Below are 16,540 nucleotides of genomic sequence, written 5' to 3' on the forward strand. Positions count from 1 at the left end.
ATGTAAATGTCAAAACCTGTTTTACTGACTGTAAAGCTACCAATGCATGAGAATTTGACGCAAGTGTTTCTGGTTTTGTTTTAGTATACATTTTAGAATGGCAACCGTTGTCTGCAAATGCAGATGACCAATTTGAGTTTCTGCCTTTTGTGGATCTGTGACCCGTTTTAACCTTTTAGCCTTCTGCAAAATCAGGGGTGAAGATAGTGGGAGCAGGTGACTGATGAACACTGTCTCTAGCCTGCACACGGTATACAGATTAGTTTAAAATTCAGCACTTTTCTACCATCCCCCCACATCCCCCAGATCCCCAAACTAATGCAAATATCGTCACTGTGCTATTTGGCAATCAAGCTTCAGTCAGTATGGGCTTTGTGGATGGGTTGGTAGGCAAAAAAAGTACAGTCGACAGAGGAAATTTAGAAGGGAAACGTGGGATTTTTAAGCTCATAGGAGTTGGTCTCAATAGGAGATGCACCTAAAATCAAACCACGGTAAATGTTACTGAAGCATATATATTTCTGATTTTAATTCTTTTAAATGAACAAAGCTGTCTCACCTTTGTTGTTTGCCTGTGTAGCTTTTGTTTGATAAGAGTGCTTAAATCCAAATGTGCAATAAATGTTGTTGCAGTAGGCTTAGATCCTGGACTGGTGATCAAAAATTGATACATATTCTAATGCAGTTGGTGAATATTTTTTGTATTTTGTACTATTAATAATTATAAATGCATGATGCAGTATAACTTTAATATCAAACATTTCCAATCCTGAGCTTATTGTGATAGAATTTAACTTAATTAAAAATTTGAAAGATTAACTTTTCTTAGATTTGATTTTTTTGTTTTGAAACAAGATCATACCATTTGCTAAAGTTTAATTCATTCTAACATTTTAGTAAAATTATTCATGTTCATTGTTAAAATTATTATTTAATTAAAATAGTTGCTCATTGTGAGAACAGTGAATTATTCGTCAAGGTGGATGGCAAAATAGTTTCTTATTGTCGCTGTGTTTTTAAGTAGATATTTGAATGGAGCAGTAATGAATGTGTTTGGTATATTGATTGTGAAATATTATTTTATATACCACTTAATACTCTGGTCACTAGCTGTCTCATGTCAATTGCAGAATAATTGTATTTCTCAATTTAAACAGAAATTTAAAATAGTCAGAAAAAGACAATGTATCATTAAATTAAACAATCCGTGAAATATTACAAATTCAAATTTTGCACTATTTACCAAGGTCCTACTTGTGAACTAAAATAAATTGGCTTTGTGACATCACTTAAAAATTCAACAAATTAATATATTTGCACACTTTGTTTTCCCCTCAGTATTGTTCAGTTTTCCATGCTGAGTTATTTAGAGGCAATGCATCTAGTTCATGAGGTTGTTTGGGTTAGACAATAAACTCTGTTGGGAAAAGTATAGTTGCTGTGTTCTGCCTGAACCTCTTGGTTCTACAGTGAATAATCTCCCATCCCTCTTGGTGGCTAATGGAAGATTTTTTAAGTTCATTCATGTAGTAAGAGGTTGCTGTCAAGCCACCATTTATTGCTCATCGCAAATGACAGTTGAGGTATTTGAGCCACAAAGGCGCATGTAGTGCAGGTACTGTGAATGATGGTATTCCATTCCTCCTTGGTCTTGACAATCAAACATTTTCCTTTGTGCTTTTCAATGTTTTCCATTTTTTATTATGATTCATCAATAAAAGAACAGCACACAAATTCCTGGAGGAATTTGGCAAGTTGAACATAATCTATGGAGAGGAGTGGTCAAAGCTTCAGGCCGAGATCCTTCATCTGGACTGGGTCTCCGAAGGGTCCTGCCGAAGGGTCTCGGCCCAAAACGTCGACTGTACTTTTTTCCATAAATGCTACCTGGCCTGCTGAGTTCCTCCAGCATTTTGTGTGTGTTATCTGGACTGGGGCTCAGCTAAAAATGTTTATTCCTCCCCCTTGATGCTGGCTGAACTACCTGCTGAGGTCCTCCAGCATTGTGTGTTGCTCTGGATTAACGGCATCTGCAGATTCTCTTGTGTTTATTCATCAGCAAAGCTCTTCTTTCTGGTAGTAAATGTCACAAAAGATACTGTCACAGAATCCTTGGTTAGGACACTGCAGATCAGCAGAAATGCACACTGCAGCCATAGACTGCCATAATCCATGTAGGTGACAGATAATCTGTTGCATTCAGCTTCTTGAGTATTTCAAAAATATACTCTTCCAGGTCGGTGTAGGGTATCATATTACATAACCAACTTAGAAGCAAAGATAATCCTGTAGTTGTACTATTTAAGTATCTGGTCTAGTTAAATTTCACTTTAGCTGTGAACAACAGAATGGTGAGATATCGGTGATGGTAATGCCATTGTCGTTGGGAAGTGGTTTAATGTTCTCTTGTAATCATTTGCCTGATGCATTGTGCAAATGCCACTTGCCGATCATTAGCTGAAGCCTAAATGTTACTCTCAACCTTAACACATATAAAAATCTGTTGGTGCTGGAGAGGGTGCAGAAAGATTCACTGGAATGTTATCCGGGATAGAGTATTTTAATTGAGCAGAGACTGGAGAGGCTAGGTCTATTTTCCCTGGAATGGAGGAGGTTAAGATGGAGGAACTGGTTATAAAATTGAGGATATAGGCAGTGTAGACTGCAATAAACCTTTCCCCATATTGGAGGCAGGTAATTCCAGAGGTCATAGATTTAGGGCAAGAACAAAGAGATCAAAGGGATCTGGTGGGGGTTGAGCTTTTTCACCCAGAGAGTGGTGAGTTCCTGAAAAACACTGCCTGAGAGATTAGTTTACGCATAGTTGCTGGTGGTCTTTAAGAGTGATCTAGGTTTCTTGAATCAACCAATCATAGAAGGCGATGAACTAAGTACTGGGTTAATGCAGATGGTTGCCCACTGATCAACTTAGATGTAATAGGCCGGTGGCCTGTTTCCATACTCCAGTTATTCATCTTCTACGGCACTTGTGTGCTGGGCTTTTCTTTAGGCTTGTCAATGTTCATAAGCTCTCCTGTTATTTCAGTTTATCTTTATTCCTGATTACTGGATGCACAGAGCCAAATTTGAGCTGTTGGGTTTGTTTCTGTGCTGTATGACTATGATTGATTCAAATGTGAATACTAGAGGCATGATCATAGAAAACCTTTGTTACTGTGTCACTCATTGTGCTCCTATTATAGTTTAGATTTAGTTCATATCCTTTGTTTTTTGAGGCTTTTTGAGTTTTTTTCTACTCATAGAATTTCATTTTTATGTCTGACCGGTGTTTCTTTTGGTCTTCTGCACATGATTGAGGCTCATTTGATTTCCTGGCTTAATAGTAATATTAGAGTGAAGATTATCTGACCAAATGATATTTTAGATGTGCTGGAATTGTGGGAGGAGTACTGCTGGGACCACACCACCTGATTTTGTTCTATCTCTGTCTTCCTGGTGAGACAGAACACTATGATGGAATTGCCTAGGATAATGCCTAAAAGCTTTGATTGTGATGATCTATATCAAACTTGACTAGTGTTTGAATTAGATCACTTATTCTTATAGGTCTTAGTTGGGTGTGCCTCTCTTATGAAGTATGATATCTGACGTCTGTTCAGTTATATATAATAAAACTCTTGATATTCCAACAGCCTTGCTAATGACATACGCATATTTTCCGGACTGTTGCATGTTATTGGATTTGTACATCAACACACTTTTAATTAGCTTTTTTTTCTGAGATTTTACAAGCAAACAATAAATTTTCCTGTGAGCCTGGTAAGATTCCTTATAAAAAGATGATTGTGGACCAAATCTGGCACAACCAAGGGAGTCGGATATCAATTTTACTGTCTATAACTGAACATTCATCAGACATCAATAATAGTATTTGTACTAACAGAGGAAATGGTGCCTGCTAGGTTTAAAGTGAATGAGGGAATCAGGCCCCAGTGACTTCAAACTGACTGTGGGTAAAGGGCTATTATGGTGAGCCGATATTTAACTTGGGGATTTCTGAACAATTGGATTGCAGATTATTGGAGTTTTACTCTTTTGTGAACTGCTAGGATAGTTCAGAGGGCAGTTAAGTCAACCACACTTGGGCCTAGAGTTCCTTATACTTAATACCAGGCAAGTTCAGTGTTAAACTTGTGCTTAACATTAATTGAGTTTGAAAAGTCATAAAAAGTAATTTTTTCCCTACCTTTTAGCAATACAGCTTTTGGAGTATCTTTGATTTAAAAACTGTTCTTTTGTGTACAATCTAAAATCATAAGCACTACAATTATTTTATATTGTATTTCTATAAAATATTTATGAACAGCTACTTTGCTAAACCCATATGAATACTAAGGTTCCTTACCATTTTATCGTCTTCCACTCAGAAAATGAAATGTTTAATGCAGACTACATGGAAATGTCCATTTAGCATAGAAAACCACTTGGCCTACTCAGTGCTGGCTCTTGGAGTGCATCTTTCACTCCTATTGATTCCTAATTTCCCTAATTTCCCTTAGTCCATTCTTCCTCACAGACTCATCACTTCCTCCTGGAACCTACCCTTAATAGAGTTAGTTTACTGTAGTTAGTTATTTGTGATGTGGAAGGAAATTAAAGCATCTAAGGGAAGCCTATGTGGCCCCAGGGAAAACATGGAAAACACACACAGTAATTTATAAATGGCACTCAAGATCTAACATAAACAATTGCTTCCAATTTCTGCGTTTGTAAATTAAGCTTTTCTTAATTCCATTGAGGATGTTCAGTCAGAATTCCCAATGGTAACCATGTGATGCATGCAAAATGTTGGAGGAATTCAGCAGGCCAGGCAGCATCTATAGAGAAGAGTACAGTCGATATTTCAGGCTGAGAACCCTTTAAAGGGTCTGGGCCCAAAACATCAACTGTACTCTTTTCCATAGATGGTCTGTTGAGTTCCTCCAGCATTTTGTGCATGTTGCTTGGATTTCCAGCATCTGCAGATTTTCTCTCATTTGTGAATGTGGCTCAGTTAGAAATTACAACAGGTTTAAGGACCATATGGATTCCACCAGTAACATTTTACAATCCTTTCTGATTTTTCTCATTTTTCTTCATCCCAGTGGATTGTTGGATAACAGAGGATTACTAATCTTCTTAATTGGTCAAATAATAACGAGTGAGAGTTGATTTTTCTTCAATTTTATTAGCAAAACCTTAAATTATTTTTTTCAATCTTTTCAGTAACGGGTCTTACATAAACCCATTTTCCAATGAAGCTGCATTAAACCAATAATTTCTTCTTTCCAGCCTTCCTCCTCCTACCTTCATCTCCCAAGCAGACAGAAGAAGAACTCAAAAACTAGAGTTAATAATTCTAAATACTAACAATTTGTATATTAGGGGGAAAAACACACATGCACACGCACACTCACACTCACTCTTAGGCACATATATAACTAGGATGCCTGAGATTTTGGCACAGTACTACATTTATCAAAGATGAGTGGAGAGCAAAGGATGTTGGTAATGGCGAGGGTGGCACACTGCAGGAGAGTTGTGGGACAGGTAGCATAGTGTCCGGCACTGGTCCAGGTACACCCAGCTCTGAAGCACCAGGCAAGGTCATTTGGTTCCAAACAGTTGGCTTATTGATCATTATAGAATGTCTCTCTGGTGCTTCCCACTCCCCCTGTCCCTTCCCATTTTTCCAACCATGATTCCCCTCTGCCTTCCCTTTTCCCACTCTCAGTACACAGTAAAGACATGTATCTGAACCTGTTTTATCATCACTTATTATGTCATGAAATTAGGGGTTTTTTTGCGGCAGCGGTACAGCTCTATATATAAATTTACTACAGTACTGTGCAAAAGTCTTAGGCACTCTAGCTATATATATGTGCTAAGACTTTGAACAGGACTGTACATCTTTTTCTTACAGGTTTAGCTTTTGTTAAACCAGACTTTTTTCTCTCCTTTGGTTTAAATTGTATATCCATCTATACAGCCTTAAAACATCCGTTATATTTATATACACCCTATCCTCGTTATATTTGGGGGATACGTTCCTCGTAGTCGGCACATAACGTGAATAATTATTTAAATGGAGAAAATAGGGATACGTTCCAGAGGGCTTCCTAAATATGTTTTATCTGTAATTTATTCACATTTTCATACCAATACAACACAAAAGCAGTACTACAAGGCAACATTTGTATTATATTTCATCAATTTAAGGTAATATTCGGCGTGAGTTGGAAGTTAACATACTAGGGTGTACAGTACTCACCAACCGTGGCAAGTGTGTTCGCTCCGGGAGATGAGTGGTTGTTGTGGTGTCGGGCAGCTTTACATGGTTAAGGTGGATAGTTGTGGGTCGTCAGGATCATATCAAGCACAGCAAGGGGTAAAGAAAGACTCACAGAACTCTTAGAATTGCTGGCAACAGGAGATGCCACTGGTTTGAATAAAGTGGCGAAGGTTGTTTGCTTGGACATCATTTTGTTTTTCAGCATAAATTTGCTTGTTAGGAAGAAAGATTGACGGTAGAGAATGACGGAAATGCTGACTCCGTTCCAAACTTGAGTCCATTTCCATTGCCATTTGTGGCAAGTGTTTTGTCTTCCACCATTCCCTCACTGTTGGGGAAATTCCCGGGATTTTCAAAATCGTCTGTTGCTTGCAGCATCTGAGAGATAGTTCACCGTTTTAAAAAAAAGTACGCCTTGAATGTGGATCACACTTTGGTCGAGTGGCTTAATCAATGATGTTGTGCTAGGCGGCTGGAAACGCATTGTTATGTTAGGAGGAATGCTGTCCAAATGTTTAGGATGGGCTGGCGCATTGTCAAGCAACAGAAGAACTTTAAAGGCAAGATTCTGTTCCCGGTAGTAGCGATCCAGAGCCGTGTTACCGTCAGCTGAGGCTGTGCTGTTTATAATTTCCAACTTTTTCTCAAGTGTTTAAAGTGGTTCTCTGCCACTCGGCTGATGGCCCAAGAGATGACATCGGACGCTTAGGAGGCATAGTTAAATATTTCAAGCGCAAAATCACTGAACCATAGCTAAAACCGACAAAAGTTTTTAAGAGCGCAAGATCGCACATCCACAGCTTGCCAAAATTAATGCGAGACTGGCGGGAGTGAGATTGTGAGGCGAGTGCACATGACTTGTAATGGCGGGAAAGCAGTGCGTAACTGTGAGTTTTGGACGCATATAAGGAGACATTGGTAGAAATAGGTTCCTCACATAACTGAATCCGCATAGTCTGAAGACGTGTATAACGAGGATAGGGTGTATCAGGATTGGAGTTGGACTTCATAACTTATGGTAAATATACCATTGTTGACAGGCTGACAATAGTACTCAATAAAACAGATGGAGAAGTGATTGGTCTTGCTATATTGTGAAGGGAAAATATGGAATGATTTGTTTCTTGTGAACAAGAAGAATATATATTAGACACCAATGATTTTGACGTTAAGGAGTTCTGTTTTTTAAATGTTCTGCTTATTCACAGTTTCTGTTTCAAAGAGTATTCCTGCAACTCCATCAACTCCTTCCAGATTGACTAAAAGGACTATGCAGTCACCACAGAAACCTGATGAAGTGCCAACACAGAAAGGCCGTAAGAACATTCGAGGAAAACGACCTGGGCAGTCCTCTTCAAAAAAGACCATAGCATCTGAAAGTAATTTATCGCCTAAATCTGTTTCTTGTACTGATCCAATCAAACCAGCTAAAAGAGGAGCAAAGCCTGGACTTAAGGTTTGTCCAGACACTTCTATTTAAACTTTTCAAATATTTATAAATGCAATTCCCAAAATGTCTGCAACACACATAAAATGCTGGTGGAACACAGCAGGCCAGGCAGCATCTATAGGAAGAAGCACTGTCGACATTTCGGGCTGGGGCCCTTCATCAGAATAGATGCTGCCTGGCCTGCTGTGTTCCACCAGCATTTTGTGTGTGATGCTTGAATTTCCAGCATCTGCAGATTTCCTCCTGTTTGCCCCAAAATGTCTGTTACATGTTTTGTTGTCAGAGACAAGAAGTTCATAGATAATTTGGTAAATAGTTGTACAAGATCTTCAATAATTTATTTGAATTTTGTAGAACTCTTCTTGCTAAATAAATAGAAAAGAATGATACTTCATATTTATACAAGTACCAGAAAGAAGGTTTACTGATAATCAAAATTGACCATACTATTGTAAATTCACTTGTCTGTGAAATACCAGTCATAACTCATTTTTGTGACGTTTGGTGAGTATTTGATAGGAGTAATAATGTCAAGAAACTTGATATTTTTTCATGCTCTCTGCCAATGATATCCTAATGTAGCAAAGTTTGTGGAGGTACAGAGTAACTGGAAATTAATTATAAAAGCTGCCATTATTCCCCTTATTACTCAACTGATTCAGTTTTAAATGAACATTTCAGGCCTAATCTTTCTGCTCTTTAATTTTTTTTAATGAAATTCCATTCTGTTTGTAGGTGAGCAAGCAGATAACTTGCTCTCTATCCCAGTCGTATGGCAGAACTAAGAGAAAATCTACAGATGTTGTAAATCCAAGCAACATACTCAAAATGCTGGAGGAACTCAGCAGGTCAGGCAGCATCTACGAAAAAGAGTATAGTCAACCTTTTGGGCTGAAACTCTTCAGCAGGACTAGAGGAAAAAAAGATGAAGAGTAGATTTAAAAGATGGGTGGAGAGGAGAGAGAACACAAGTTGATCATTGAAACTGGGATGAGGAGGCTTTTCATTCCAGAATGAAGATGCCCTTTTCAAAAGAAAGGGGTTCCCTTCCTCCACTATCAATGCCACCCTCAACCGCTTCTCTTCCATTTCACACATGTCTGCTCTCACCGCATCCTCCTGACACCCTACCAGGGATAGGGTTCCTCTTGTCCTCACCTACCACCCCACCAGCCTCTGTGTCCAGCACATAATTCTCCTCCACTTCCTCCATCTCCGACAGGATCCGGCCACCATCTTTCCCTACCCCCACTTTATGTTTTCCACAGGAATCACTCTCTACGCAACTCCCTTGTCCATTTGTCCCTCCCCACTGATCTCCCTCCTGGAACAAGTGCTACATCTGCCCCTACACACTCCTCTCTCACTACCATTCAGGTCCCCAAGCAGTCTGTCAGAAGAAGCGAGATCTCTTAGTGACCACACATTCTAATTCCACTTCCCCTTCCCATTCTGATAAGTCAATTCATGGCCTCCTCTACTGTTGCAATGAGGCCACACTCAAGTTGGAGGAATAACATCTTGTACTCCATCTGGGTAGCCTCCAACCTGGAGGCATGAACATCGAATTTTTAAACTTAGGTACTCCACCCCATCCCCCTGCCCCTTTTTATCTCCTTACCTCCTTACCTCCGTCTGGTGCTCGTCTCCCCTTCTTTCTTCCATGGCCTTCTGTCCTCTCCTATTAGATTCCCCCTTCTCCAGCCCTGTACCTCTTTCACCAGTCTGCTTCCCAGCTTTTTACTTCATCCCTCCCTTTCCCAGTTTCACTATCACCTTGTGTTTCTCCCTCCATTCCTCCCACCTTTTATAGCTTCTCTAGTCCTGCTGAAAGGTCGTGGTCCAAAACGTCGACTGTACTCTTTTCCATAGATGCTGCCTGGCCTTCTGAGTTCCTCCAGCATTTTGTATGTGTTGTATGACAGAACTGTTCAGAAAGAAACTTCTGAAAAATGTAGTGATAGAAAGAGCATTGTTTTAGTTTTGTGTGTACTTCCTTCAAATAATAGTCAATATTACAGCAAAACATCCCAAAGCACTTAACACAAATGTGTTCAAGCAGAAACAAATAATTTCAAGTGGCCATGGTTCCCTTTAGACTGGTCATGGCACACATCAACTCCAGCATCCCAGAGAACCTCAACATACCGCAATTTGCCTACCACCTAAGCAGGTCTATGGTAGATACCATCTCACTAGTTCTACATTTCTTTATCAAGCATTGTGATTATAGTAACAATACAAGCATTAGATTATTGTTTATTGACAACAACTCTGTCTTCAATGCTATAATTCCAAGCAAATTCATCTCCAGACTCCTAGACCTGAGATTTGCTACTTGATCCTTAATTCCCAATCAATAGACCACAATCAGTAAGAAAATATAGCAACAGCTTCACCATGATTATTCTCAACACTGGTGCCCCACAGGACTGCATCGTCAGCCCCCTACTTAATTTCATGTACACTCATGACTGTGTGGCCAAATTCTGCTCTAACTTCTACCAGGTTACAAATGCCACCACCATAATGGGTCGAATCTCAAATGAATTGGAGTACAGGAAGGAGATAGACAGCATAGTGGCATGGTGTTTTGACAATTACCTTTCCCTCAGTGTCCACCAAACATAAAAGTTGGTCATTGGGAGTGGGTGTGGGCGCAGTGCATTTGCTCCCATTTACGTCAGTAGTGTTGAAATTTAGAGAGTTGGAAGCTTCAATTTTTTAGGCGTGACCATCACCAACAGCTTGCCTTGGTCCAACCTAGTAGATGCAATGGCCAAGAATGTGGATCGTCACATTGCCAGGACTTGAGAAAATTAGTTACAGAGAAAGGTTGAATAGGTTAGGACTTTATTCCCTGGAGCATAGAAGAATGAGGGGAGATTTGATAGTGGTATATAAAATTATGATGGGTATAGATAGAGTGAATGCAAGCAGGCTTTTTCCACTGAGGTTAGGGGAGAAAAAAAAACAGAGGACATGGGTTAAGGGTGAAGGGGGAATAACTTAAAGGGAACATGCGGGGGGTGCTTCTTCACACACAGAGTGGTGGGATTGTGCAATGAGCTGCCAGATGAAGTAGTAAGTGCAGGCTCACTTTTAACATTTAAGAAAAACTTGGACAGATACATGGATGAGAGGTGTATGGAGGGATATGGTTAGTCCAGGTGCAGGTCAGTGGGACTAGGCAGAATAATAGTTCGGCACAGCCAAGAATGGCCGAAAGGCCAGATTCTGTGCTGTAATGTTCTATGGTTTTATGTTTCTATCACCTCTATTTCCTTGGAAGGCTAAAGAAGTTCAGCATGCCATTTTGAACCACACCAATTTTTATCAATGCACCACAGAAAGCTCCTATCTGGATGCGTCCTGGCTTGGTATGATGCCCAAGACTGCTGGAAACTGCAGATAGTTGTGGGTGCAATGCAGCACATCATGGAAACTGGTCCCCACTCCATGGGCAATACACACAAAATTTTTCAGCAGCATCTATGAAGGGGAATACATAATCAACTTTTTGGGCTATGGCTTTTCATTCTGCCTTGCTGAGTTCCTCCAGAATTTTGTACGTTGCTGAAGTCTTCCTTCATTTGCAGAATCTCTTGGGCCACCTCCATGATCTGTGCCCACACCTTGTTGCCTTGGTAAAGTAGCCAACATAATCAAAGACCCCCATCCACCCTGAACATTTTTTTCCTTCCCATCAGGCTGATGATACAAAGCTTGAAAGCACCTATCACCAGACTCGAGGAAAGCTTTAAATCCCACTGTTACAGAACTACTGAATAGATCTCTTGTATAAGAAGATGAAGTTGTGATTCCACAATCTACCTTTGTTGGAGTTTGGAGGAGCAACACCTCATGTTCATCTGGGGTAGTCTCTAACCTGATGGCATGAACACTGATTTCACCAACTTCGGGTAATCTCTCCCCCTTCCAACCCTCCTCTCTTTTTCAACTGCCCATTCTGGTTACCTCTCATCCTTTCTCTTCTCCTCACCCGTCCGTCACCTCCCTCTGGTTCCCCTCCACCTGCCCTTTCTTCCATGGTCCACTGTCCTCTCCTATCAGATTCCTTCTTCAGCCCTTTGTCTCTTTCACCTATCTCCCAGTTTATTTCATCCTTCTCTTCCATCCACCCAATTTTCCCCTCACTTGGTCTCACCTATTACCTGCCCACTTGTACTCCTTCCCCTAACCCCCAACCTCATCTTATTCTGACTTCTGCTCCCTTACTTTTCAGTCCTGATGAAGGGTCTTGGCTCAAAGCACCCCGTAGATGCTGCCTGACTTGCTGAGTTATTCCAGAATTTGCTTCTCCTGTTTTCCCTTGTACTACCTCTTGCATTATTGTAATCAAGTGATCTGTATTGATGTTAAAACAAAGTTTTTCACTGTGCCTTGATACATGTGTCAATAATAAAACAATTTACTAATTCAGACTGGGCCATTCATTTATGCTGTTGAAGGAAGCTATTCAAAGATAAGAAAGATGCTTGAATTTAAAAAATGTAAGTTTTCCTGGAGGAACAATTGGGCATCGTTATGAGAAAGATGGTAAGCAAGGCACTGCAGATGCATTTAAAAAAAAAAGTGAATAGAATTTGTTTTGTGCCAGTACAACTCAGCAAACACAGTTTTATGTGAATCAAGCTTAATGTGAGAGCATTGACAGTACAATTTTGGATAAACCTGAGATAATGCTAAGTGTAATAAAGCAAACTGAAAAGCACAATTGAACGAAAGCATGCTCAGAGACACATAATCAAAAGATGAAATCTGCAGTCATTTTGGTTATGTTCACATTATTCAAATATAAATAAAAACTTATTCCCTTTGCATACCTTTACACGGGTTGTGGAAAGTTGTAAGATACTTTTATTTTTGTACTTCAGAGAAAGAGTCGAACAGTACAGAGCCCGCATCCTCCTTCACCCACCACAACAATGGCCGAAACTGATGTTAGCAGTGCCCAAGGACCCCAAGATGCTGTTAGTATTCCCAATACAACTCCATCAGTTTTATCCACAGGTAACAACTCTTCATTTCTAATAATAATCAAATACAAGGGAGGACAAAAGAGTCTTTAACAGTTGATGATTGTGTAGCATGACAGTTGATTCCTCCTATATTTAAAATACACTTCACTCTTAAGTTCACATAATTTACATAATTCCAGTCAAGTGAATTACATAAATTTGTGTGATGCACAACAAAGTTATGATTTAATCATTGTAAATTGCACAATCCAAACCCCAAAGAACACAAAATTAAGCTATAAATCTGCTATAGATTTTTTTTGTTAGATTTGTTGTCCTATTTGATATTTTAAAAGAAATATTTGGACTGAGTGGCTTGTAAGTATTGGAGCATTGTAAATTTAATACCTAAGTGACATCGAGTCTTTGAACAACCCACTTCATAATTCTGTGCTTAATTTTTAATCAGGTTCCTACTTTAAAGTTCCGTTAATGTAGTAGCTAAATAAAGCAGCTGACGATTGTACTAATCTATTGTCCTTCCTTACCTTGGAGAATTGCATTTACTCATGGCACCTTGGATACAATGGAAATTATCACAAATTGTTTCGTTGTTAAGTCTTGATAATTAATAGTGGCTGTTTTGTTAACAGTTTGTGTGTACGTTAACAAACATGGAAACTGTGGACCTCATCTGAATAAAAAGAAAGTTCAGCAGCTTCCAGATCACTTTGGGCCAGGCCCTGTGCCAATAGTGCTTCAGCAGGCTGTACAAGGCTGTGTTGATTGTGCTTACCAGGCTAAAACAGTCTTCTCATTTCTGAAGTCTGGACATCATGGAGGAGAGGCAATAACCGGTGAGAGGGAATACCTTTTGTCCTTTCAATTACATTAATTATAAAGTGATAAAGAGATATAAATACTTAATTTTTGATGTGATTTTATATAGGAATGCAAAGATTGTTGTATATTTGGAAGAAGTTTAAGGTAGTTTACTCAAGTAGATTTCTGTTTCACATTTTCATGGTTTAGATCATCCTTTAGCAACCAGAGAACACACTACAGCTGATTTAGTACTTTTGTACTGTAGTCAAAATATAGATGGGCCCTTGCATCAATTGAAAATCCCTTGTACCATACCTTTTGCAACGCACACAAAATCCTGGAGGAACTCAGTAAGTTGGGCAGCGTCTATGGAAATGAATAAAAGTCAAAACGTTTTTGGGCCGAACCCTTCTTCAGGATACTTTTTCAGGCCTGTTTGAAGAAAACCCTGTCCAGTGATCACCAGCATGTAATCTGTTGCACCAGAGGTCCCAACACACTAGACCATTACTACACTATTATTTCTTTCCCAGACTGCATTTTGGCAAATTGGACCATTTAACTGTATTCCTGTTACCTAAAAGAGAGCCTAAAAAGCAAGGCTACCGAAATCAAGATAACTAAGAGGAGGTCATGGGAGGCAGAGGAACAGTTACAGGATTGCCTTCAGTCAGTGTTCAAGAACTCATCTGAGGACATGAATGACCGTACGAGGGTGGTTATAGATTTTATTAAAACAGCTGTGAATGAGTGCATCCCCATAAAATGTTTCGGGGTTTACCCCAATCAGAAGCCCTGGATGAACCATGAAATCTGGAATTTGTTGAGAGCCAGATCAGAGGCATTAAGTCCAGAGATCAAGAATGCTACCAGAAGTGCAGGAATGACCTTTGAAAAGCCATCTCAAGGGTGGAGTGGAGATTCTGGTCTAGACTGAAATCAACGAGGGACGCTCGACAGCTGTGGCAGGGTGGGTTTGAATGCCATAACCTCCTACAGAGTTAAATCTTGCAACATAGGGGAAGGCAGAGTTTCCGGATTTGCTCGGTGCAGCCTTTGCTCGCTTTGATCACCAGAATAGGAGGAACCATCATGCTCCCCCTGTGTCTCTCAATGATCGTTTGATTTCAGTATTTGCAGATGCATTCAAGAGAGTGAATCCAAATAAATCATCCAGTCAGGATGGAGTACCTGGCCGAGTACTGAAGACCTGTGCTGACCATCTGCCTGGTGTGTTCATGGATATCTTCAATCTGTCACTTCAGCACTCTGTGGTACTCACCTGCTTCAGGCTGGCTTCAGTCGTACTGGTGCCCAAGAAGAGCATGGCAACCTGTCTGAGTGGTGACTTGGATCTGCTCCAATTTGCTTACTGAAGTATCAGATCTATAGTGAATGCTATCTCATTGGCCTTTCACACAACCCTGCATCATCTGGACAGCAAAGATGCAAATATCAGGCTGCGTTTTATCAATTACAGCTCGGCATTTAATACCATCATCCTCTCAAAACCAATCAGTAAACTCCAAGACCCGGGCCTCATTACTCCTTTGTGCAGTTGGATTATGGATTTCCTCATTTTGCAGACCCCAGTCAGTTCAGATTGGCAAAAACATCTCTCCACAATCTCCATCAGGACAGGAGTGCCACAGGGGTGTGTGCTTAGCCCCCTGCTCTACTCATTTTACACCTATGACTATGTGACTAAGTACAGCTCCAACATCATGTACAAGCTTTATGATGACACCACTGTTGTGGGCCATATCAAAGATGGTAATTAATCTGCATACAGGATGGAGGTTGAAAACTTGGCTGAGTAGTGTAATAATAACAAATTCTCAGTGTTAATAAGACAAGGAATTGATTGTAGACTTCAGGAGAGGGAAACCAGAGGTCCATGAGCCAGTACTCATTGGAAGATCAGAGGTGGAGAGGGCCAGTAACTTCAAATTCTTGGGTGTCATTTTCTCAAGGACCTGTCCTGGACCAATCATATAAATATAACTGCAAAGAAAGCACGGCACCACCTCTACTTCCTTTGGAGTCTGCAGAGCTTTGAAATGTCATCAAACACCTTGGCAAACTTCTATAGATGTTTGGTGGAAAGTGTGGTGACTGGCAGCATTGCCGCCTGGTTTGCGAATATCAATGCCTTTAAGTGGAAATTCCCACAAAAGGTAGTGGATTTGACGCAGTACATCACAGTAAGGGCCTCCCAGCCACTGCGCATGAAACGTTGCTGTAGAAAAGCAACATCTATTATCAAAGACCCTCTTCACCAGGCCATGCTATTTTCTTGCTGTGCTATCAGGTAGAAGGTACAAGTTCTTCAGGACTTGCACCACCAGGTTTACCCCTCAGTCATCAGGCTCTTGAACAAAAGGGGATTACTACACTCATTCTTTTTCTGTTCCCACAACGATGGTCTCACTTTAAGGACTCTTTATCTTGTTATTTATTGCTATATTTTTATATTTTGCATTTGCACAGTTCATTGATCCTGTTTACAGTTAGCATTCTATAGATTTGCTAAGTATGCTCACAGAAAAAAGATTACAGGGTTGTATGTAATGACATGTATGTACTTTGGTATTAAATTTTACTTTGAACTTCTTAGCATTTCCAAAATGAAAGAATTTGTAGGTATCTAAGTTGAAAGATGGGGTGTTTTCTCAGTGTAGGTTGATGACCAAGGAATGAAAATGTTGATGACCCACTCTCGGCATGGAGACATGATGGGATTTAAAGTGCTAACAAAAAAAATCAAGAGATCCATCTCGCGAAATTTACCTACCAGATTAGGCATAAATTACTCATTCTCCACGGGCAGTCAAAAATAGTTCTTAAACTGTAACTAAATCAAAAGAATTCAGAGGAGAGTCCAGATTCAATTTCTGGTTTTTATTTGCTTAATGTTTTTCTAGACATTATTACTACTTATTCTTTTAAGTAATCAGTTAACCTGCAACGGTGATTCCTTGCTGAAGGGAT

The 16,540-nt window shown here is 39.9% G+C and overlaps 1 protein-coding gene across 4 annotated transcripts in view; it reads left to right on the forward strand.

The window, feature by feature from the left end:
- Positions 1-16,540, forward strand: part of scml2 (Scm polycomb group protein like 2) — a 136,663-nt gene that overhangs the window by 67,009 nt on the left and 53,114 nt on the right. For all 4 annotated transcript variants that reach the window (XM_059967974.1, XM_059967976.1, XM_059967977.1 and 1 more), the window contains exons 8-10: positions 7,501-7,748; positions 12,641-12,776; positions 13,378-13,581. In XM_059967974.1, coding sequence (XP_059823957.1) covers positions 7,501-7,748; positions 12,641-12,776; positions 13,378-13,581 — 588 coding nt within the window. The remainder of the gene's footprint in view (positions 1-7,500; positions 7,749-12,640; positions 12,777-13,377; positions 13,582-16,540) is intronic.

Source organism: Hypanus sabinus, chromosome 4, assembly GCF_030144855.1.
Source record: "Hypanus sabinus isolate sHypSab1 chromosome 4, sHypSab1.hap1, whole genome shotgun sequence".
In the NCBI taxonomy this organism is placed as follows: domain Eukaryota; kingdom Metazoa; phylum Chordata; class Chondrichthyes; order Myliobatiformes; family Dasyatidae; genus Hypanus; species Hypanus sabinus.